The sequence below is a fragment of the Gouania willdenowi genome, chromosome 5, assembly GCF_900634775.1.
Source record: "Gouania willdenowi chromosome 5, fGouWil2.1, whole genome shotgun sequence".
NCBI classification, from domain to species: domain Eukaryota; kingdom Metazoa; phylum Chordata; class Actinopteri; order Blenniiformes; family Gobiesocidae; genus Gouania; species Gouania willdenowi.
This window is the reverse complement of record NC_041048.1, coordinates 32,923,614-32,948,165: the sequence shown is the minus strand read 5'-3', so window position 1 is coordinate 32,948,165 and position 24,552 is coordinate 32,923,614. Positions and strand designations below refer to the sequence as shown.

General features: G+C 37.6%; 2 protein-coding genes across 5 annotated transcripts in view; both read right to left on the bottom strand.

The window, feature by feature from the left end:
• Positions 1–24,552, bottom strand: part of LOC114464078 (hydroperoxide isomerase ALOXE3-like) — a 1,091,527-nt gene that overhangs the window by 218,078 nt on the left and 848,897 nt on the right. The gene's annotated exons all lie outside the window — the stretch shown is intronic.
• The window catches only part of shq1 (SHQ1, H/ACA ribonucleoprotein assembly factor), a 62,318-nt gene that overhangs the window by 21,873 nt on the left and 15,893 nt on the right, over positions 1–24,552 (bottom strand). For all 3 annotated transcript variants that reach the window (XM_028448147.1, XM_028448148.1, XM_028448149.1), the window contains 4 exons: positions 24,413–24,525; positions 23,369–23,466; positions 11,475–11,632; positions 10,066–10,119 (listed from right to left, as the gene is read on the bottom strand). In XM_028448147.1, the coding sequence (XP_028303948.1) occupies positions 10,066–10,119; positions 11,475–11,632; positions 23,369–23,466; positions 24,413–24,525 (423 nt within the window). The remainder of the gene's footprint in view (positions 1–10,065; positions 10,120–11,474; positions 11,633–23,368; positions 23,467–24,412; positions 24,526–24,552) is intronic.

Below are 24,552 nucleotides of genomic sequence, written 5' to 3'. Positions count from 1 at the left end.
TAAAACAGAGTTTTTGGTCACATTTTTTTAACATATATTAAGGTAAAGTTTATTGTTTACTTACTGCTGAATGAGACAACGAAGTTTCTACACAATACAAGCGATGAGCTGAGGTCTGCTTCTGGAGCAGCTGTGCACATGCATGCGAGTGAGACGGAGCACAGGGGGGAGGGGCGAGGGGCGAGGGGGGTAAAGGCGGAGCCATCAGGGAGGCTACATTCAAAATCATGCGAGCTTTTGAAAATCACCTACCCTACCTTTAAAATACAGCCAACTACAAATGTATGCAAACATGAAACCAACATATGGATGCTAAATGCAGCCTGAGATGTGCTTTGCTTTCATCTATTTGACTGGGAATTCAACGGCTGCAGGAGGAATTAAGGAGCGAACCCCCTCCTGCTGTTTTAGTGCATCAAAAACAACAGAGGATCAAACAGCCAGCAAGTAGTTCTTCTTAAAGGGATCATGGGTTATAGTATTAGATAAGCTGCACGCACGCAGGCACGCACGCACGGAGACTAATCCTTTAATATTAATGCCACTCAGTGTACGCTCATTGACTGTCTCTCATCTGCTGTGATGAATGTCTGAGTCAAGTCATAGCCCATCATGACTCTAGGAATCTGTAAGAACTGATGTGAATCAGAGCTTGTTTCCGACATTAAAAGATCACATCAGGGTTGGGGTCAATTACATTTTTCAAATTTTCTTCAATTATCCAACTCAATTATGATTACGGTGACCAGCCTTTTTTATTTATTTTTTTATTTATTTATTCAGTTTATTTCCGACATGGTTACATGAACTTTTTTTTTTTTGTACATGCCGAAAAAGGAGACGAGAGAAGCAGTTTGCTTATCTGGGTCCCGTTCCCTGTTTTACCATCGCAAATTTACATGGGTTTACATGTCTCTCTGGTCAAACATTCTTGAGTTGTTCTGAACAGTCCTTTTTTGTGTATTCTCATCTGTAGTCAGTGTTGTCTTTTTTGTTTTGTTTTTTCCAATTACAATTGAAATTACAATTGTTCTTTTTCCCCTGGAAGTCAGTTACAATTACTTTCTCAATTACTAAATTTCAATTACAATTAATCACATTTACTGAGTGTGAAAGAACCCCATAAAACATTTTAGGGTCTTATGATAGCCTTATCTCAGAAAAAGAAATCGAAATGTGTTTCTATTTTCTTGCCTTGCCTCTGAAATTTGGGTGTTTTTTTAAATTCTTTTCCATTTTTGTTATTTGTTATGCCTTACTGGATTTTCACCCCTGTTAGTGTGCTCATCATATTTGAACTAGTTTTTAGGGTCTTGTGATATACAGTATATCATTTTTTCACTTTTTGATCCTTGGTACAGATGATTACAATTACAAAATCAATTATCTGAACTAAATTAAAACTCACTTAGAATTACACCAGCAACATATTGTTTCGGATACAATTACTCAATAAATGTAATTAATCATCAATTACGTGATTACAATTATAGGTATCCCCAACCCTGGATCACATACTAGCATTTTAACCTCAGTACTAATATCACTGACCAGGACATTTTGAAAAATGACTAGAGGAGGCCAGGATATTGACTGACAATGTAAGAAAACAATGTTATTATTTGTATAGATCTGATTTGAATAACTAGATAGGATATGTAATGCAAAAATGTATATAACTAACCACTGTTGGCCTGAGTACTGCATGTGTCGAGGGAGAAAAGTCAATTAAAGAAAATCGTGAAAACGCAAACAAACCCCACACATTTCCTCCCCTATGTACGGCTTCATATCAAAGAAATGCTCAGTGATCAGAAACATGTCCAACTGTGCAACATGTGGGAGCTGAAAAACACACAACATTACATCTGCAAACTGACACTCCTCATCTAAAAGCAGCATTAGATTTGGTTTTCTGATGACATTTCTATCAGCTGCCGATTGGAAGAAATTAGTTCTGTATAAATCTAATCCTATGGAGATTTTTCTCATAATTTTCTGGAAAAAAAGTCATACATTTTTGTCATTGTTTCAATCATTTTGCTTTTACTTGCATTACTCCAAGTCTTGTTTCAGTTGCACTGTGACTAAAACACCTGTAGATTATTATCAATATTTTCAGTTCACAAATACTCAAATTCCACAGCTACGTCTTAATCAAATAATTGGGTGGAACGTACCCGAATAATTTAACAGGCGATGGTTAAAAATTAAAGTGCTGTAAGCGAAGTAATATTCTAATGCACCTTGAAAAATTAGGCACCGATATCGGCTTTTTACAAGAAACTCACCTGAAAGATCAAGATGATGGCAGATTATGCTGCAAAAGTGTTTCATTTCAAGTATAATGTAAAGAGCAGAGGTAATGCAATCCTAATAAATAAAACATTACCTCTCATAGTATCACAGGTGATTACAGACCCGAAAGGACGTTATTCATGGTGTCAGTAAGGCTATATGGTAACTTAATAACATTATTGAATATTTATGCTCCTATATTTGATGATGAGCAATTCATATTTTCAAATTTAGATTCACATCAGCTAATTGTAGGGGGGGATTTTAATCTTGTATTGGATATAAATCTGGATAGGTCATCACACAGACCAACAAATCTAACCAAATCAGCAAAAAATATTCATACATTTATGAAAACATAAAATAACTGACCCCAGCACAAGACAGTATTCTTACTTTTCACTTGTTCATCCTTCATAATCCAGGAAAGATTTTTTTTTCTACCTCTACTTAAACATTGCAAATATGAAACTATGGTATTGTCTTACCGCAGCCCAGTAGCTTTACAACTAGAAATCGGTAATAAATACACTTCAAGGAAGTGGAAATTTGATAATAGTTTGTTATCAGATAACAAAACTGTTGAAGAAATGTATATACCAACGATTCTCCAGAGATCCCAAGGGCAACTCTGTGGGAAGCATTGAAAGCATATATTAGAGGACAGGTCATTTCATGGAGCAGACTTACTAAAACAAAAAAAGAGAAAGGGAAACTCAAATAATGGATGAAATAGCAGAAATAGACAAACAATTTTACCCTCATTAGATTTACACAAAAAGAAATTTTCTCTGCAAACATAACTGAATCTAATTTTTACAACAAAAACTACAAAACTTTTAGCTCAAGTTATACACAGACACTATGAACAACAAGAAAGAGCTGGAAAGATGTTGGCTCACCAAAATCAGAGAGCAGGGTTCATCTAGACTGATAACAGAAATACGTAAAGACTCAGAACATATCACAATTGACCTGAAAGAGATAAATAATGTTTTCAAAACCTTCTACCAACAACTATATTCAACAGAGTCAAGGAATGACCTAAATTTATTTGAAAGTTTTTTTTCACAAAAATTGATGTTCCAACAATTGATAATGAGCATAAAGAACAATTAGAAAAACTCATAACCAGGGAAGAGATAGATGTAGCCATTCAAAAAGTGCAAAGCTCAAAAGCACCTGGCCCAGATGGCTACACATCAGATTTTATAAAACATTTAAAACTCAGATATCCCCCATCCTGTTACAGGTATTCATTGAAGCAATGATCAAAGACCAATTGCCACAAACTTTTTACCAAGCAACCATTTTTTTAATTCATGAAAAAGATGTAAACCCACTTGATCCTGGCTCCTACAGACCAGTGAGTCTGTAAGATGTAGATAATAAAATACTTGCCAAAATGTTGGCATTATGACTGGAAGGGATCCCTCCAACACTGGTGTCAAGACCAAACAGGGTTTATAAAAGACAGAACTCGTCTTCAATATACAAAGGTTATTAAATATTATCCTGAGATCGTGCTTTCACTGAATGCAGAGAAAGCCTTCGACAGGGTCGAATGGGACTATTTATTTTTGACTGTCTAAATTAGGATTTGGCCCTAAATTTGTTTCCTTGGTTAAATTATTATATGCCAACCCCCAAGCTTCTGTTCAAACAAAAAACAAACTCTGGCTATTTCTCTTTAAGTCGCTCTAAGAGGCAGGGATGCACATTATCATCAATACTCTTTGCACTAGTTATTGAACCCTTCACCCGCCTACAACAGATGAATATGTTGGGATCACACGGAGAGAAATTGAACACAAAGTATCATTACACGCAGATGACCTGTTATTATATATTTCAAACCCATCTAAATCTGTTCCAGCGATAATGAAAATATTTGAGGAATTTGGCAAAGTATCTGCTTATAAATTAAATTTAGCAAAAAGCATATTATTTCCAATAAACTCAAGGGCTGAAAAAGGTATTAATACATTGATGACCTTTCTGTTTACAATCTCCAGACAGTTTCAATATCTCGGAATAAATATTACAAAGGAATATTCGGGACTTTTTAAGCAAAACTTTTCGAAACTATATGATCAAACAATAAAGAACCTTGACAAATGGACAAACTTACCAATTTCATTAGCAAGACGAATAAACATAATTAGAATGAATGTCCTACCGAAGCTTTTATTTCTATTTCAGTGTATACCCATCCTAATTAACAAAACAATTTTTAATTGTCCAATTTTAATCTCCAACTTCATTTGAAAAAGAAAGAAATCTGAGAATTAAGAAAGCCTTCCCACAGAGACCAAAACCACAAGGTGGTATGTGGTTGCCTTGTTTTCGGCTTTACTACTGGTCTTGTAATATTCGTGCTATGTGACTGTGGAATGATACAGCGGCCACTGATTGGGCTAGGATGGAAAATCAGAGCGGTCTTCCCTCCTCGTTCAAGGCAATATTATACTCAGCTGTGCCAATAACAATGAAAACTGGTAATTTAGTGGTCTCCCATTCCGTAAAAATGTGGGTACAAATCAGGAAACACTTTGGATGGAAGGAAGCTTCCACACTCATCCCAATTACAAATAATCATACATTCATCCCATCTTTGTCAGGATCATCATTTCATCAATGGCACCTTGAAGGAATACATTCTGTAAAGGATTTGTTTGTGAATAAGATATCTATCTATCTTACAGAGGCTCGCTCCCCTATCTCCCCCCCTCCCCCCTCCCCCCCCCCCTCCCCCAGAGACACCTTTCTCCATCAAAGAAAGAGATGTAAATAGACTTTTCAGGAGACAAAACCCCCGTAAGGCTTGTGGACCGGACTCTGTCTCTCCTTCCACCTTAAAGCACTGTGCTGATCAGCTGTCTCCAGTGTTCACAGACATTTTTAACACCTCACTGGAGACATGCACCGTACCAGCCTGTTTTAAGGCCTCCACCATTGTTCCTGTCCCTAAAAAGCTGAGGATCACAGGACTTAATGACTACAGACCCGTCGCTCTGACATTTGTGGTCATGAAGTCCTTTGAACGCCTCATGCTCTCCCACATCAAGGACATCACCGACCCCCACTTGGACCCCCTGCAGTTTGCCTATAGATCCAACAGGTCTGTAGACGATGCTGTAAACCTGGCTCTCCACTTCATCCTCCAGCACCTGGACTCCCCAGGATCCTACGCCAGGATCCTGTTTGTGGACTTCAGCTCTGCTTTCAACACTATAATCCCAGCTCTCCTTCAGGACAAGCTTTCCCAGCTGAACGTGACAGACTCCACCTGCAAGTGGATCACAGACTTCCTGTCTGACAGGAAGCAGCACGTGAAGCTGGGAAAAACCATCTCTGCTCCCCGGACCATCAGCACTGGACCTCCTCAGGGCTGTGTTCTTTCTCCTCTGCTCTTCTCCCTGTACACCAACAGCTGCACCTCCTCTCACCAGTCGGTCAAACTCCTGAAGTTTGCAGACGACACCACCATCATCGGTCTCATCTCTGATGGAGACGAGTCTGACTACAGGTGGGAGACAGACCGGCTGGTGTCCTGGTGCAGCCAGAACAACCTGGAGCTCAACGCTTTAAAGACAGTGGAGATGACAGCAGACTTCAGGAAGAACCCAGCCCCCCTCACCCCCCTCACCCTGGGAGACTCTACAGTGAGCTCTGTGGAGTACTTCTGCTTCCTGGGGACCATCATCACTCAGGACCTCAAGTGGGAGCTGATATCAAAAAAGCTCAGCAGAGGATGTACTTCCTGCGGCAGCTGAAGAAGTTCAGTCTGCCAAAAAAGGTGATGGTGAACTTCTACAGCTCCATCATCCAGTCCATCCTCTGCTCCTCCATCACCATCTGGTACGCTGCAGCTACGGCCAAGGACAAGGCCAGACTGCAGGGTATCATCCACTCTGCAGAGAAGGTCATCGGCTGCAATCTGCCCTCCCTCCAGGACCTGTACGCCTCCAGGATTTTGAGGCGTGCAGGAAAGATTGTGGCCGACCCCTCCCACCCCAGTCATAAACTGTTTCAATCTCTCCCTTCTGGAAGGAGGTTTCGGTCCATCAGGACCAGAACCTCCAGACATAAAAACAGCTTCTTTCCCTCTGCCACCATCCACATGAACACACCCCAAGTCACCCACTGAACCCCCCCCGCACCCACCCACCCACCCACCCGATCACCACCTCCATGATGACATTATCTGCTGCACTGTATATATATATATATATATATATTTATATTTATCCTATTTATCCTTTATTCTCTATCTATCCTTTATTTATCCCTCATCCTTTATAATTATCATTATTATTATTATTGTTGCTGGGTTGTTCTTTGTTTTTTTATTTTTTGTTGTTTGTTTTGTGCACCAACTACCAAGACAAATTCCTTGTACTGTCCTTAAAACTGTACATGGCCATTAAAAACATTTTTGATTCTGATATTTCCCTCATTTAACCAATTAAAAGGAAAATATAATTTACACAAACAAGATTTTTTAAATACTTGCAGATTCGAAATTTTGTTCAGACCACATTCCCGTCCTTTCCCAACAAGCCCCTGACAAGGTCTTAGAAGAACTCCTATCATCTGAGCCTCTGAGAAAAGGCTCCATATCAAGACTTTATAGTAAACTGTCAGAGTTGGAAAATATCACAACTCTCGACCACTTCAAAAGAGCCTGGGAGGTGGACTTTGGGGTGGAAATTACTGAGGCCCAATGGACGAATGCCCAAGCCTACGTTCATTCCTCTTCAGTGTGTGTTAGACACGGATTGATACAATTCAAAGTATTGCATCGTTTACGTCTGTCGAAGGCAAAATTATCAAAGATGTTTCCAGCTGTGGACCTGTCTTGTGAAAGGTGTGGTCAGAAACCTGCTACATTAGCCCACATGTTTTAGAGTCGCCCTCTCATTATTGGATACTGAAGGGGGATATTTAAAACCCTTTCTGAGATCCTGCAGAAGCGGGTTGATCCTGATCCATTGATCGCATTATTTGGGGTGAAGCCTACATCAATAGAACTCAAAAAATGCCAACACAATATGGTATTGTATGTGACACTACTGTACTAGCACGGAGATGGATTCTCCTACACTGGAAAAGTAAAGCTCCTCCTACACACCTGGCATTACTGAAAAAAGTGATGAAACTTTTTACTAGTTTTTGTATCTGGGTACTATGAGTGCAACGTAGGGCTGGGCAAAACATTTATTTAATCAATTAATCAAATTTGTAGATAAAAACGATTTTTATTTAGCAAATTCATGATTAAAAAAAATAATAATTTTTTCCAATTTTTAATTTTTCTTTTTTCTCCAACTTTTTTGGGCTTTTTCGCATTCCGATATCAGACAGCCCCCTCATTGTTTACATTTGTTTACCCTTTGAGTAGGCTATATGTGCGCCACAGGCATGTTCAATTTTTTTATTCACACTATGCTAAGATGCTAAGGGAAAAGTTTATTATTCTTTAATTGTATTTAATTGTAATTCTTAATCAGAAAATTTAAGCTACTGTGAAGGTGCTGTTGCACTTTTGCTTAAACCTGGGTTAAAGTTTGAAATTGTTGAATGACAATCATTTACTTTTTATTTTGGGATTGTTCTATGTATTTTAACTCTTGAGGACAATCACAGCAATAAAGTTGCACATTTGACAATATATCTGATGTCTGCAGTCAATTTTAAGTGCACTAAAAAAAAAAAATTAAAAAAAAAATCGAATCGAAACAAGATTTTTCTTAGGCAAAATCTCCCAGCCCTAGTGCAACGCTAACATTTGAATGTATAATAATACAATAAATCTGTTTTTGTGTACCTGTGTGTTTCTAAAAGTTGAAATAAAAAAGTTTTTTTTTTTTAAAAAAAGTATCAATTAAAGGGGAACAGAAGCACACCAACAAAGACTATTATGACTCAATAAAACACATATGCTTTTCATTTAAATTCTTTAAGAGCAGTTTTGTCTTCTTTAAAAAATAATGTTCTTTTATGTTATATAAAGATTAGTGCTGTCAACAGATTAAAAATAATGTGGAATTAATGAATTATGCACTATGATTCATTAATCTAATTAATCACTTTTTTAATCTCACCTAAAAATTGTTGAGAAAGGCCCTGAACTCGAGGTATTTTCATTTCAATTACATTATTGTGGCAAATCAAAAGAATCATGTATAACAAAGTGGCTTTATAAAATAATTGATTGTTTTTAACAGACTATAAAGGGCTGCTGACACCTTTAGTTAGACCATCAGGAGAACATTGATGTGTACTTTTGTCAATCTCCAAATAATAAAAAATTCAAACGAAATAAAACATCAGGTTCATATGTAGTCCTATAAGTTAGCACAACATAAACCGTAAGAACACTTTTCTGAGCAATACAATTAATGAACACCAAACTTATATTTTCTATCCTTCAGATAATATAAAATAGATAAAACAGACCCATCAATCATAGTGCTGTAAATTAGCACAACAAAATAACCCTGTCATCTTTTCCAGTGTGGATTGTATAGGCCACTGTCTGCTCGGTCGTGGGTACCGTCCGAAGGACCTCTGTCCGTGCTAGCTGCTACATAGTTAGCATTAAGGTGGAAAAGCGTTTTTTTTTTTCAAAATTAAATTAACAAGCTTAAAGATTAACGCGATACATTTTTTTAGTGCATTAATTTTTCTTGTAATTAATTATTCGCAATTAACGTGTTAAAGTGACAGCCCTAATAAAGATACAGACAGAGCCCTTTTTCCATTCTGTGTTTTTTTTTATCATCAATATTTCTGCACAAATGTATATCTTGAGGGTAGAAGAAATATTATGGTTGAAAATGTTGACAATGGGTAACAACTTCATTAAATTTATGATCATCTACACACTGTCTCTTTTCCTAAAGAGACGTCTCTTTAACCATCATGTCTGTAGTTCCCTTGTTTCTATAGAAGCTGTATCTAACTGACTCTTGCATTTTGCTTTATTAATGATAATGGCAAAAAATTCTTATTAATTTTAGAGTTTTTAATGTTTCTATTTAGTTTTTCTTTTTAAATCTGAAATAGTTCAATAAGTATTTTTGTCACAAAAATTATAGCTGAGCTTCATATTTTTGTGTATAAATGGACTTGATTTGGACTTGATTTGATATAGCGCTTTATCACCACACTGAAGCAGTCTCAAAGCGCTTTACATATCAGCTCATTCACCCAATCACTCTCACATTCACACACCAGTGGGACAGGACTGCCATGCAAGGCACTAGTCGACCACTGGGAGCAACTTAGTGTCTTGCCCAAGGACACTTCGACACATAGTCAGGTACTGGGATCGAACCCCCCAACCTCTCGATCAGAAGACGACCCTCTACCACCTGAGCCACGGTCGCCCGTGTATAGTTCATCTTTTTTTGGCCAACACCAACCCCTTCCTCCAGAGTCACTAAACATGATTACATGCGGTTACACCTGCACACTTGAGCACAGATTGTAACAGCAGTTACCACCAGGGATTTGAGATCATCCTTCATGCTTGTTTCATCTACACATGCAGTTAGAGCAGGTAAAGGCCGTACTGTAGTGGAAAGTTGCAGTGCAGCAAAAAGTTTCACAGGGGGGCCATCACGTATCATCAAGTTTAATAAGAATCACTTTGTGTTATAAGATTAATGTGTGGCGGCACTTTTATCATTGAGACTTTAACCACGTTTGGAATTCTTGATCATACATTTAACTGATGTCAAAATTATTATTCAGACTCACCTCCAGCCAGCACAGAGTCCCACTAAGTTTTCTGATGGTCCATGGAGACTCCACCTGCAGAGGAGATCGTTTCTAATCACAAGACGAAAGGCACAAGAAAAACAGGTGCGTACACAGGCCAAAAAGTTTATTCTGGACTTTTTCCCTAAATAAAGGGTGTCAAACTCATTTTTGCTCAGGGATCAAATACAGTGCAGCTCGAGCTCAAGTGAGTGGGCAGTAGAGTAGTTAGAAATAAAGTGCAATTTTAACACTAATGTGTGGTGCGCTAGTTTTCACTTCCACGTATGGCACTGGCAACATCCAAGAGATGAGTGACAAATGTCAGTCCCTGCAAGATCAACTTATTACAAACATTTTGCAATAAAACAAGACAGCAAATTTGTGTATTTGGAGCGACAAAGATAGCTACAACTTAAATATATGGTCATTTTTGCAACTTTTCATGCTTTCTCTGTCATACACACTGTATTTATATATTAGTATTAGTATTTAGTATTTATATATTAGTATTAGTTTTAGTATTTGGTATTAGTAAATGTTTTATCTGTTGTAAAAATTGTATGTCTACCTTTAGTATAGGAATGTCTTTTCTGTTGTGCCTGAGCACTTTATCTGTTCACCGTGGGAAGTGAGAAACGTCTTCTCGATTCCCTTGTATGTTTATGCATGCAAAGGAATTGACAATAAAGCTGACTTTGACTTTTTTGACTTTGATTTTAACTTTTTCCTGTGGGCCAAAATACGACCATCTAAAGCAGTGTTTCTCAAATGGGGGTAGGTGTAGTCCTAGGGGTAGGTAATAGCACTACAGGGCGTACTTGAGAAGACGACCAGGAATGATAAAAACTATAGAAATAGGTTAATTCAGGAGGCACTAAATAATGTTTCATTCTACTTATTTACAATGAGATTAAAATGTGTTTTATCACTCATTTATTCCATCATTATGCTCTATAGTTGGCTTTTTTTTTTTTCAGAGAATTCTGAGCAAAATGTTGAAGTCGAACACAGGAATTTAATTCTTGGATTCAGAAATGAGAGAAAGGAGGTACTTGGGCCAAAAAAGTTGGAGAACTACTGATCTAAAGGGCCAGATTTGGCCCCCGGGCCTCGAGTTTGACACATTTGCCCTAAATGAACCCCTATCACAATGGTGAATTATGACGGGCTGTTTTAACTTTCTGGTCTATCAAACATTGAACACATGCTACCTAAAGCAGCCGAGCTCACTTCGCTTTGTGCAGTTACCTCAGAGGAGTGACACAAAGAGGCCTGAGCTAAGCACTGGGATCGGATGGTAATCTCCTAAAGCTCTGAACAAAATGGAAGGGGCTTCCAAAGGATGTGGGGATGGACCGCTTTGTCATCCCAAGCTATACTATGTGCTATGGAGCTCAGACACTCACACTGTGCTCGCCCTCAGTCAGGCGCACGTCATACACGTAGGCCAGCAGGATGTCTAGTAGGCTGCACCAGGCCTGGTGACGAGACGTCTTGTCCAACAGGTAGGAGCGGTTGGTAAACTTCCTCAATTGCTCTTTCTCCTCACTGCTGAATGACACATCTACAAGAGAACCAGTATATCCAAGTTATTAACAGGGCGTGACTTTCATTGGCTTTTATAACAAAAAGGAGAAGATCTATTTGTGGGTGGGTAAAATAAAAGACAGAAACATATAAGCCTTTGACTTCAGTAACTGTTCCCATCACATGAGCATGTTTTTCAACCGCTAAGTAATAAAAGCATCACACTTTTCACATCAAATACTAAACCACACACGCTTTGTTTGGTGTGGTTTCACTGGGAGGATAAATGGCTTCACAGGGTTAGTGCATTAAGCCCTAAGATTATTCCTGCACTAAGCTGGATAAATATGCCACACATGCCATTTTACCAAGGCCCTCCTTTAGGTTTGTGCTATGTTTAAGTGTTGGAACAATGACGAGGGAATGGGTGACACAAAGATATGTTCAAACCTTTCTGGTCCTTGTGGTTTAACATGGGTTCTCAACTCGTGGGCCAGCCCTGTGGGTCTTGGGCTTTTGCCTTGGCCCAAAAAAGTTAGATATGTTTAGCTTTTATTTTGGCAAACAGATATTAATGCTGCAAAGTGCTGACTCTGCACAATTGAAATTCAATAAGTTCATCCAAAGCACATTGTTTTTATTCTACACCTATTGAAAAAAATCACAATAATCAAAAAGAGGTGTCCTGAACTCATATCCAATATTGGCCCAACATCAGTAAGAAAAAATAGGATTACATCGACCTCCATCTAAAATCGCCGATACAAGCAGTCCAATCTGGACTCCCCTCCAGCATTTTTTCTTAATCTTACTGTTGCTGACTACTGTTCACCGTATAAGTAATGTCACTTGATGAAGCCTTTACTAAAATTCCACACTACAAAATAAGTAATAAAAGTATATATGATCCTTTCTGGTACCTTCCAACCCCTAAGCACAATAATCCCCCTTATAATTAAGGGGGTTTTCAGCTCCTTAAAACATAACAGTTGAGATCCACAAGCTCAATATACAAAGATGGTTTAAAACCATCTGGCCTGTAAGGTTTTGGATACTGAATTCAGCTCACAAAGAAACGTTGTCATTTCAAGGGTTTTTAACTTCAGAGCAGCAGTATAAGAATATATCCACTGCCTATTTAGTCAATGAAACACAATATTAAAAAAAAATAAAAAGTAAATTCAAAGTGCCTTCATGGTATTGTATATCAGTGTCTGGACTTTAAAAGCTTTCATTAAATCACCCAAAAGGTTTTGGCAGAAGATTGTTCAATCCCTAAAAGAAGCAAGGTCAGACTTTAGGGGATTAGATTGAGTTGTAGAAGGTAATTTGGCCATCAAAGTTGATTTGTCTCAGACATCTCACTTGATTAGAAACTGTTTCGGACAACATTTCAGCTGAGGCTTTCGGGTGCAGCCATGGAGAGCTTAGTTGAGCTGAGACTGGATGTGGTTTTAAGCAATAAACAATTAATGTACTGATGTTTGTGACCCCATCAAGTGGCCAATTAGTAGTAAACAGTTCATTAAATTTAGATTAATAAACTTTACAGCCTTACACATCTGATTTAAGTTTTACTGAATCTAAACAAGCCTATACTCAAAGTGGTGCATCACTAATTAAATCAGAATCTTAATAAACATATAATAATAAAAGATAATTCATGAATTACACTCAAGGTTTTTTATGTTATCTATTTAGAGACTTTACATAAATGTAGGAGGTAACATGCAAGCTTTCAAACAGAAAGATGTCTTTTAGGCAGAATTACTAAACACTGCCTTATTGAGTCTTCCCATTAGCCTGGTAAAGAAAATGATGAATGGTCCCACTTTAAAATAGAAATACAAGGATTTGTGTCTAACGTTGAGGATTGCAACAAACTTACAGAGCTGTGTAAAATCAAGCATGATGAATCGTCCACAGTTGCATAATTTCCACAAAATACTGCTTTGCTCTTTGAAAAAGATATATTTCAAATAGGGATCTGTGGTAGAGCTAATAGAGTGGAAAAAAAAAAACTCCAGGCTCATTAAGCGATTGCAGTCCTCTAAAATGGAGTGTCTGCCTGCAGAAGTGAGCTATAACTTAACAGTTTCTCTCCCATTCTCCCTAATGTGTATAAAACAGGTGAAATCAATTCCTCTCTGTGTGAGTGAGGGAGTTCCACCTCTAAGCCCCTGGGGAGTGAGGTGTGCTTCAGTGAGAGGGGATTTAAATGCTTTCTGCAACCTCGCACTGATTTGCAGCAGGTCTGAGTGAAGTCAGGCATGTGCTGCTGTTGCTGCTGTGGAGAAAAAGAAGATTTCAGCTGCATTACGTCAGGATTTCAGCCCCATGCAGATGCCACCTGAGCCCTCTCTCCTGCACTGATGCAGCTGTAAGGGTAATGCATAGCTAAGCAGATGCAGAAGAAAAAAAACAAAACATGTTCAAAAACATCTGCTTGTTTAGCTTTTTGCATTTGCACATCTAGACAATGGCTTAATGGGCTAACTATTAAATAAGTGATGCACGGTTGCACCCAATGTCTCACTGATGCCCAGAGGTTAAAGTAATGGATTACTACAAGTACTCTGCTACTGTAATTGAGTTGCTTTTATGGGTACTTGTACTTTTGAGTATATTTCTAAATGAGTATTTTTACTTGTACTTAAAGCTGATATCCGGAGTTTCTGAGAAATGTCTCGATGTCCCGCCCTAAACAGCCTCACTTCCTCCCACTGCCTCTACCAATCTACCAGAAGCCACGCCTCTACTTTTCTGCATGCGCATCACGAAACATAACAAGGTCGCTTTGGTATAAGTATATGGGTCAGGTAAGAGCCAAAATCATATTTACCTGTTTGCTGTTGTGACGCGCGGCCTTGTTTCTGTGCACATTTCCGCATTCACTTTGATTGACAGACTCAAAAACAAGAAGTGGAAGCCTGTTGATTGGGCAATCATGGCGCTCGTTTCCATTTGTATAGGGGTCTATAGGACGAAGGAGGGACTTGAACACATTAATGTATATGAATGACCACCGGCAGTAGACCATAGTAAAAGACTAGTTAGGTGTTTTTTCGCATTTCAAAAGAATCATACATAAACAGATTTCTCAGAAACTCCGGATATCAGCTTTAAGTAGATTTAAAAAAAAGTAAAGTAATTTGTTACTATTCTACATCCAACTGTTACTGAGTGAATTACATTTTTTTGTTTTAAAATGATCAACGGACATTGTGAAACAAAGAAATTAAACGAGCAGATAATCAAATGCGCCACATCTACAACCAACCAATCAGATTAAACTTAATGCAACGTGCCAAAACAGCATTGAATGCCGGTTAATTTCTCAGTTTTCGAGTTCATAAATGTAGCTATACTTGTAACCTGATAATTAGTTTTTTTTTTTTTATTTTGGATTGAATTTATTGGTGTTATTTTATTTTAAAAAATAATTGTACATTTTGACAAATCTTTTATTTTATACAGATGTTTTGGTGGAAAATAAATTAAGTTGTAATTGTGCAAGATTTTGTCTCTTCCTTTTTCAGTTTACACATGAGATGTTTACTGTATGTAAGGGAATCGTAGAAAGATTTATTACCAACTTTCTTGTACTTGAGCACAATTTCAATCAAATAACAGTACTTCGACTTGAGTAGGATGTATCAGTACTGTTTACACCTCTGCTGATGCCAAACAGTGAAAACACTTTATGAAGAAAGATCTGAGTGTAATTGTTATACCGTATTTTTTGGACTATAAGGCGCACCGGATTATAAGGCGCACTATCAGTGAATGGGTCTGACTGGGTCTATTTTCATACATAAGGCGCACCGGTTTGTTATTATTATTATTATCATTATTATTATTATTATTAAGATGCATTAAGCGAAACAAAATAGTCAGATAAGTCAAACTTTATTCAACTCATTAACAATAATTCTCAACATTGTTCAGGTTTAACACACAAAATACAGAATACAATCACTTTTTCAGTTCAGTATGTTGAAGCACAGTACTGGTACATATCACTCCGTGAGGCGCCTGACTACGGCAGCCCTAAAGTGTCATCAAGCAGTGCAGCTTCATAGTTTAACAAAGTTGTACTAAAACATTTTGACATATTAATTTCATATATAAGGCGCACCTGATTATAAGGCTCACTGTTGATTTTTGAGAAAATTAAAGGACTTTAAGTGCGCCTTATAGTCCGAAAAATACGGTAAATGTTTGTGCATTGCAACTGTATTGTTTAATTGTAGAAGAATTTTGCTTTGCAAAAAGACTAAATGCTTATTCCAACCAGGACCAGCACAGTCGTTCTCTTCCACAATAGACACAGCCTCATGACGCTGATGGATTTTCTATCAGCGCCTTCAATCTGATGGATTTACCCCACTCAAACATTACATTCATTCATCACTATTGAGCCAGGCGAATCCATCAGGCATTAGGATGACGCGTGTGAAGGCTTTTGTTGATTAGAAATTAATTTCTGACCCAATTCCTGCTGTTAGAGCAGCAGCCAGGCTTGTCGGTGCACCCTACAAGTCTTATAAACCAATGGTTCTCAACCATTTCAGCCCACGACCCCCAAAATGAAGGTGCCTGAGAGCGCAGACCCCCGCTGTAGCTGAACAGTCATGTGGAGAGAGAACCATAAGGGGGAATAAAAAGAGAGCTTTTTGGAGCCTATGCATAAAGTCAGCAAAATGATGGTCCATTGTTCTATAAATCTGTGATAACCACATATATTTATTGATATGAATAATAACCACTGTTATGTAAATAAGGTGGTGAAATGGGGGTTTAAAAAGCACAGAAATTGGTTAAAAGTTGCAAATTAGAGTGGCCAAAAACAAACAGAAAAAGCTGTAAAAAGAGTTCAAAGTGTCAATATTGCCTTAAAGGTGACGGAAATGGGGGAAGGGGGGGGGTAATATAATTTAGGAACAATTAGTTGGCAAATAATGGACATGGCCAATTATGAATGTGGTTAAATTGGCAAAAATAAGCATGAAATATGGTGAGTAGAGGTTAAAAGTGACAATAATGGGTCAACATATGCAACAATAGGTGGGAAAAGTGGTGGATAGGGTTCATAAGAAAATATCTTGAAGATTGAAAAGATGTGCAGAAAAAGCATTGAAATTTAATGAAGAAGTGACAGGAATGGGAGTAATGTAGCAAAGATGCATTAAAAAGAGAAAAAATGTGGCAAGAAAAAGTGATGAAAATTGATTAAAATGTGGCAAGTTTGGTGTAGTTGCAGAAAAAACTAAATTGTTCTTAGTTTCTTGAAAGTGACCCCCTCCTAGTGTGTTGTGTAGTGGTGGCCTAGTAGTTAAGGAAGCGAGCTTGTAATGGTCACCGGTTCGAATCTCACCCGGCCATCATTGTGGAATGTTGACAAAGTCCCTTAACCCCAAATCAAAAGTTCTCCGGGCGCCTACAATTGGCAGCCCACTGCTACCCCCTAAAGAGAAGTGGGTAAAAATGCAAATAATTTCACAACAATGATAAAGGTTACATTACTTTACTCTCGTTCAAACTCAAGCTTAGTTCAGACACCAGTTAAAAAACTGGTTAAAAACGTGAGTCAAAATTTCTAGACAGTCTAACGATGAACTATAAATCCCCCCTCCATTTACAAGAAATCAGTGCCCGGCCAGGGCACATCCACACATGGCCAAGCAATGTAGGGACTCAAACTGCAAGGCAAATGATTAAAAGTCAACACGCTCTGCTTGGTCACCCTCTTAATCCTCGGTCCTTTGGAAAGAAGCCCCTCCACCAAATTGTCCAATGATGTTCTCAAGCACAACAAATAGATTATGTTTCCATGGGGGCTATGATGATGGAAACATGAATGTGTGCCAGTTGGAAAGCAGCTGCTCCTGAGTCTCCAGTAAATTTAAATCCCATCATTGCATTACAAGCATAGTGACACAAGCAAAGGCCTTTAAAATTGGATCCCTCTATACTAAAGCATATGCTGACCTTCAATATTTAACTCACAATCCTTCATCTCAAAAAAATTAACCGCTTCAATACAGAGTTATCAGTCATTTCTACAAAGGCTAAAACTCAAACTGCACCTTTTCACCACTGTGCCAAGCAGAAAACGGCTGTCACGGCTAATTTACCAAAGACATCCTTGAGCAGTCGACTTAGAGTGCAAATGTGGCTTTGGATACATGCAGGAGAAGTTCATATAATATTGGAGGACTTTTTATGAGCAAAGAAGAGACAGACTCATTTAGGCTTGTTAGAGCCCGATATGCAACTATGATCAGAAACGTAACAAAACCCTAATTGCTACAAAAAAATGTTATAAAACCTGAAAAAAACGATCAGAGATGTCCATAATATTAGATACGATCCACGTCCACTTAGAGTTGTAATAATAGGTCTGCTCAAAAGTGAGTGGGACGAAGAAAGACTTACTTAATCCCACCTCCATTTCTATAATCATAAAAGTTTCATCATATTGCTTCCGTCTCATTCTAGAAATAAACAATAAGTACTAAACAGGGAAAAAAACTGACTAACTAATAATCAGTAACTAAGATATACAAGAATACAAAGAAAAATACCAACAATGGTAATGAATTTCATTCAGTTCAACCTTAACATATTCATGGAACAAGACGCTGAACCCAAAAGTAATCACATGAAGGTTGTATTGGTATATTTTTAAATGCTTTTAGTATTTTAAAATTGTTGATTAAGCCTTAGGGAACCATGTTTGAGAAACAGGAAGAAGTTCAGGAGAGCCCACCATACACAAATGACACAATATATGAAAATGTGGAGGGGGTACGCCTGATTTGATAAAAATGCAAAGAGGTACACGGGACAAAAAACTACTGCATTAGAGCACAAAGAGGGAGTTTGGGGGGGGGGGGGTTACTTCATTGGCATTTGGGCCAGAATCCATCTGTCAGCTGATATTTTACTCAACCTGAGCAGGAGTAGAGAGGATGAGAAAGCAGGTGAAGGAAATTGTGAGAACCTCACAGAGGACTTGCTCTTCCTAATCTAAAATATTTATACCACACCATGAACGTGCTTTTGGGATTTGATGGCAAGGCGCTTAAATCTTCTGACTGACGCCATTCTTTACACTCAGATGAAGCTAATGCTATTCCGGCTGTCAATCAAGCCATTAAGTTTAATTTGACCCATTTATCTGCGCCCGGGTTCCCGACTGAGCCACTCTGTCTCAGAATGCAGAATGAGGCGAGGGAGCTGTAGGGCTGAGGGGGAACTTTAATGCTCCTCAGAAGCTAAACTCAGGCCGACTCTAATGGCCTCAGCATCGCTGATTGATGACTGCTTTTCAGTGATCGGGCTCTTGTGTTGGAATGAAAGAAACCTCAACACGTGCTGTAGCAATCCCTCCTGTGATAATACTATCTGTTTAATCTAAATCCTCAAATAAGAATGCAACACATGTAAGCTGTGGCAGGCGCCTGCTTAAACAGTGGAAGTGCAGGAATTAACAGACTAATGTGGAGTGCCCAGTGATGGCACAATTAAAAAGAGTCTGGCTGTGCTAGGATTCAAAAAGCCATATCTCCTGCTGGAAAACAAAGGGAAATCAAAGTGATCGGAGTAAAAAAATAACAGACAAAACCTAAATTACTAAAAACAAATGCCAGTCAGACATCAGTCCACTTTATATTGGTCTACAGGCAGCAGGGAAGTGACTAGACAAGGTTCAAGTTCAATCTGCTCTAATGGCAACTCTTTCCTGCTTGAAGAGCCCTGAGGCACCAACTAAATGGAGCCAGTGAGCTGCACCCTGTCCTTTCTTTAGCAGGAGGGGGAGGGGGGGAGGAGCAGTGCTAAGACAAATGGATCCCTGGAGGATTCTTATATTGTGAGGGAACAACATCAATGTCTGGCACACAAAGCCACAGTTATCAGATTCATGTCTGCAGCGCTGCATGTACGACGATTCAATTAGCAGTTTGGAGAGCTTGGAAGTGGTTCTACTGGGAACTGTGAAATCATCCGCCAGACTGAGAGCAGCCATTAAGAATGCATAATTGCCCTTTGGATTTCTGAAACTTTATGCCACCTTGTGGTAGCCTTCAGTCATTGCTGTGGTAGCTACCTTTTTGATAGGTGATCACCATATTGAAGCAGCCAAATAACCCAAATATGTCAATGCATTACGAGATACATTTGTCCTAAAAAAAACATATGGCTTTCATCATTATATTGTTATTATCTTTATATGATTATGGAATGCAACAGTTCATTTGCTTGTAGGTTGGGATCAGGGTTGGGGTCAATTACATTTTTCAGTTACAAATATGTTTTCAATTACCCATGTTCAATTACAAATATATTACGATTACTATGACTAGCATTTTTTTTTCCAATTACAATTAAATTACAATTATTTTTTTATCCTCAAAGAGCCAATTACAATTACATTCTCAATTACTAAAGTTAATTACAATTATTCAAAATTGCTGAGCCTGAAATAAATAACCTAATAAAAGTTAATCTTCCTCTTGTGTTAGCTTTCTGTTAGTGACTAATGATAACAGGTCCTAAATCAGATGTAAAAAAAAAAGTAAAAGCAAATATCTATCATCTAATGTCTTTCCCATCTATTGATTACCTTGTTAGGCTTCCTAATTTTTTATTTTTTTTTAATGGCAAAATGTGGGAAAGGTTGATATGAAACCTATCTAATGTGTTAACTACATATGTGTAGAACTGTACGTAGAACTGTAACATGGTTCCCCAGTTTGGTGTTAAATTAGAATTGACTTTTTTTATATAATTTTCATGGCAATTACAATTACAAACTCAATTACAATTTAATTACGATTACAACAGCAACAGGTTTTTAAAATTACAATTATAATTACAACATAATTGTAATTAATTATCAATTACACGACTACAATTATAACTGACCCCTAACCCTGGTTGGGATAGATGCCAGCAGAGCTAAAGTCAGCATTTAATGTGAACATGTTTAAATCCAAGTTAAAAGACAACTTTTTCTCTACTGTGTTGGACTGAAAGGGAGATTTTTAATCATGTTATTGCTTATTTAATTGTTTTAATGCTGATTTTAAGGTTCTTGTTGAATTTTGGGCTGTTGGATGTTTTCTATTGCACTTTTTGATTATGTACAGCACATTGAATGTGTATGAAATGTGCTATACAAATACATTTGCCTTGCCTAGTGTGATGCATTGCTTGGCATCCATCTGTTCAGAAATGCTGGACCTATTCCAGCTGGAAGGCTGATTTTTCCATGGACAAATCATCTCGGCTTCAGTCTTTGTTTTAGCCATCATGGTCATAATGAAAATAAATGTACTTAGTTTTTTTTTCTTTTTGGTTTTTCTTTAAGAATTGAAAAGAAAAACATCTTTATTGGTAAACTTTGAGACTAAACAAATTCTTTAAATGTTTATTTTCACTGAAACAATGGCTGTATTGGAAATGGAACACTCCGTACTATACACTACAAACTCAATATATAATGTGTACTATATACTAGAAGTATAATTAGGATGATGACCATTCTCATTGAAGTATACTTCAAAGTTTCCCAAACATGCATTTCGAAACCAACGACAAAAACCGGAAGCACAATGAGGATAAATATCTCTATTAATTCACCACCTTTAAAAGTTCTGAACACGTTTAAAGCGAGAAAACGACCAAGTAGAATATCAACGCGTGGTCATTTGATTAAAAAAACTCGGGGAAACGCATATAATGCCGACATTTTAAAGATTTTCTGAGATGCGCTATTGTGCTACTGACAAAACTTCCTGTTAACTTCAAAACAAGAGCCCTATTTACAAAAGTGTTAAAAAACTATAGGAAAACAAGAAGAAATGCTTTTGTTTTGAAAAGGGGACATTTGATTTTAAGCTTTAAGCCGGTCTCAGGACAATTTCACATTTCACTCGCAATGCATCATGGGACAGTTGAGTATGACTAGTGTGCCCACCGTGCGTGCATACTTAAAAATGTCCCGATATACAGTATACATCAGGGTATTACTTGCGTACGCAATCTTTTCAAACTATCTAATGTGAACGCACGACATACTAATGTTGATGTCAAACTCAGTGTAAGTAGTATGTTAGTATGTGATTTCGAATGCAGCCACAGTCACAAACGTATTCAAGTGTCACAAATACGATTTTATGAAAGATGATAAAGACAAAGATCAGAACAATAAAAAAACACTTTTTGCAGTTCACAGCTGAGAAATCGGTAGATTTAGACAGAGTGTATCACTTTCAGAAGGGTCAAACGTCTCCATTCAGACTCATTAACCTAAAAATCTGTTTACAAAGGCAGGAACAAATAGTACTACTGTTTCACAGATCAATAGATCTGTCACCAAGTGTGGACTATAGGTGCGCTTCAGTATGTTTTACCCACACATTAGCAGCCAATGCAAGCTGGCGCCTCCATGCATCAGGAGATTTATTCCACTCAACAGATGCTCACTTTGATTTAGAACTAAATTTAAATGTCAAGTCAACTTCTGGCCTTGTTCAAATTCTTCCAGAGTCATTGTTGCTCTGCCTGCTGAAAGTTAGTGTACATGTTCTGCTGCGGGTATGATGTGATAAATTAATCATCACACTGAGAGCAGAGAAAATGCTTCCCAGCATCTGCCACAGTCCCATCCTAACAAATGCTGAGGGGCAGTTTCTATCTCTCTGCTCCACAGATGGACTTTCTATTTTAGTTATTATCAACTGTAGTTGATACTGTAGAGTTTGTTAATTATTGCTGTAATTGTTTCCTAATTTAGAGTTTTTGCATATTTTTCTAATATTAAAATTGTATAAAATATGAATAGCATCACCATCTCAATAAGATCTAAACATTTTGGCAGACTGCCAAAATCAATCAATTATTAAAAAAAATATATATATAGTTCCAGCAAGTTCCTTTTGTCTATTTTTTGAAATATTACGTTGAGCTTTCCTTTATTCAGACAAAAATTTTCAAGCAACGCTTTGATGCTTTCCTTAGAAAATAATTTGTAAGAATGCATCAAAGCAATCAGTAGATTCCTCCGAGGTAGACTGACAGTTGGCAGTCAAAACATGTCAGGAGATCAAAGTAAATTTCCTGAAAAAAGTTGTCTGAATAAATAAAACCTCAACATATTTATTTATATAGCACCTTTCTTACAAATTCAATTGTTGTCCAAAGTGCTTCACATAATTTTGCTAAAGTGATTGACAAAAGCTAAAATGGTTTAAAGAATAATACACACAGAAGTAACTTAATAGAATAATTAAAAAGAGGACAAGATAGAGTCCGAGATAAAAACAAAGTAGCGAAGGGAGGAATTTACAAAACATAAAACATTAAAATTAGCATAAAAGCTGGAAAAGTTAAAAACAACAACAATAATAAAAGATTTAACATATCAAATCATAAAATTATAGGCATAAAAAAGTGAAATCACTACATAAAAGACAGACTGAATAAATAAATCTAAATATTCTCAGCTCCTCTCAGATCCCCCACAGGCTGTCCCACTGTCTTAGAGCATAAAAACCAAGCTTTTTAGTTTTGCTCTTTAGAATAGTTCAAAAAATAGTACCAGAAGATCTGAGGGTCTGTCGGGTTCATCAACTAAAACCATATATCATTGCTAGTCTAGGGCAAGGTCATGTAGTGCTTTATAAACTAATGAAATTGTTTCAAAATCAATGCAAAAACCGACAGACAAAGATTTAAAAATAGGAGAAAAGTGACACAAACTCACCATATTTGGCCTCGTTCTCCGTGGAAGGACGCAGCTTTGCCCACCATGGCTTAAACTTCAGTATCCCCTTTATCTCATCATCCTCAAACAAATCAGCCCTGTAATGACACACGGCTGTCAGCAGAGTGAGGCGGCAGAGACAGGAAGGGAAGGCAGGATGCCATTGGGGTCTATGTATATATCGAATATACTTGATATATGGCGGCTTGTTCCACGCGAGATGTATAAAATGACTATCATGACCATCGAGTACAAATTGTCACATAAATTCTTTGTTGTCGGCTGGGACTCTCTCACTCTCCTGGTGAACCCTCACACACCAAGCTGCACACTCCCCCACCCACCCAGAAAATGTTCCTGCACGCATTCATATTTGTGTATAAGGAGAGATGAGAATAATACATTGTGCTCTTTTTTTTCCATTCACCTTTTATTTAAAAATGCAAAATCCATAATTGTTATGAGAGCTGATTTTGTATGTTTTCTACATTTTTAAAGCTGCTTTAATTGTGGAGAGCAAATGTTTAGTTTCTCGTGGAATTTATGTGGCTCATTGAGGATTTTATTTGAAAGCTATCTTTTGTGTTAGATCAAATTCAATTAGCTGAATGAGCTAACATTTTAGTTATTTTTATATTTATATCTTTTGTAATATGAATACTGTTGGATTTGGTGATTTGACATATCTAAAGATAATGGGGATACATATAAACCTTGTTTAAAAGTATGAAAGAGTCGCAATGTGAGGAGAAGGAGAAACCCTGAATGAGAGGTGCATCGAAAATCACAATAATCGTTGAATAATCGAATTGTAGCACTTTAAATCGTCCGAATGGTTCCTTAGATGGCACAACCTGAATATAAGGGGCAACTTAAGTCACCATATTGGTATCATTCTATGCACCGAAAGGTTGAATTTGACATTCGTACAGTAATTGAAATGAGAAAAAAAAATATCAACATATAAAATGTACATCGTGATTTAGCCTAAAAATAACAAGACTGTTGTTGTTGTTGGTTGTAAGCCATATGGTGCAGACCTACAGGTAATGGTCAGCAGAGAAGGCTGCGGTCTCCGCCTCCAGCCGATGTTGCCTCCTCTCTGCTACTGATGTTCCCTCAGGGTTCTTCAGGTCAATAACGTCACTGAGTTCTTCCTGTCGGGACATCATGAGCAAATTTAA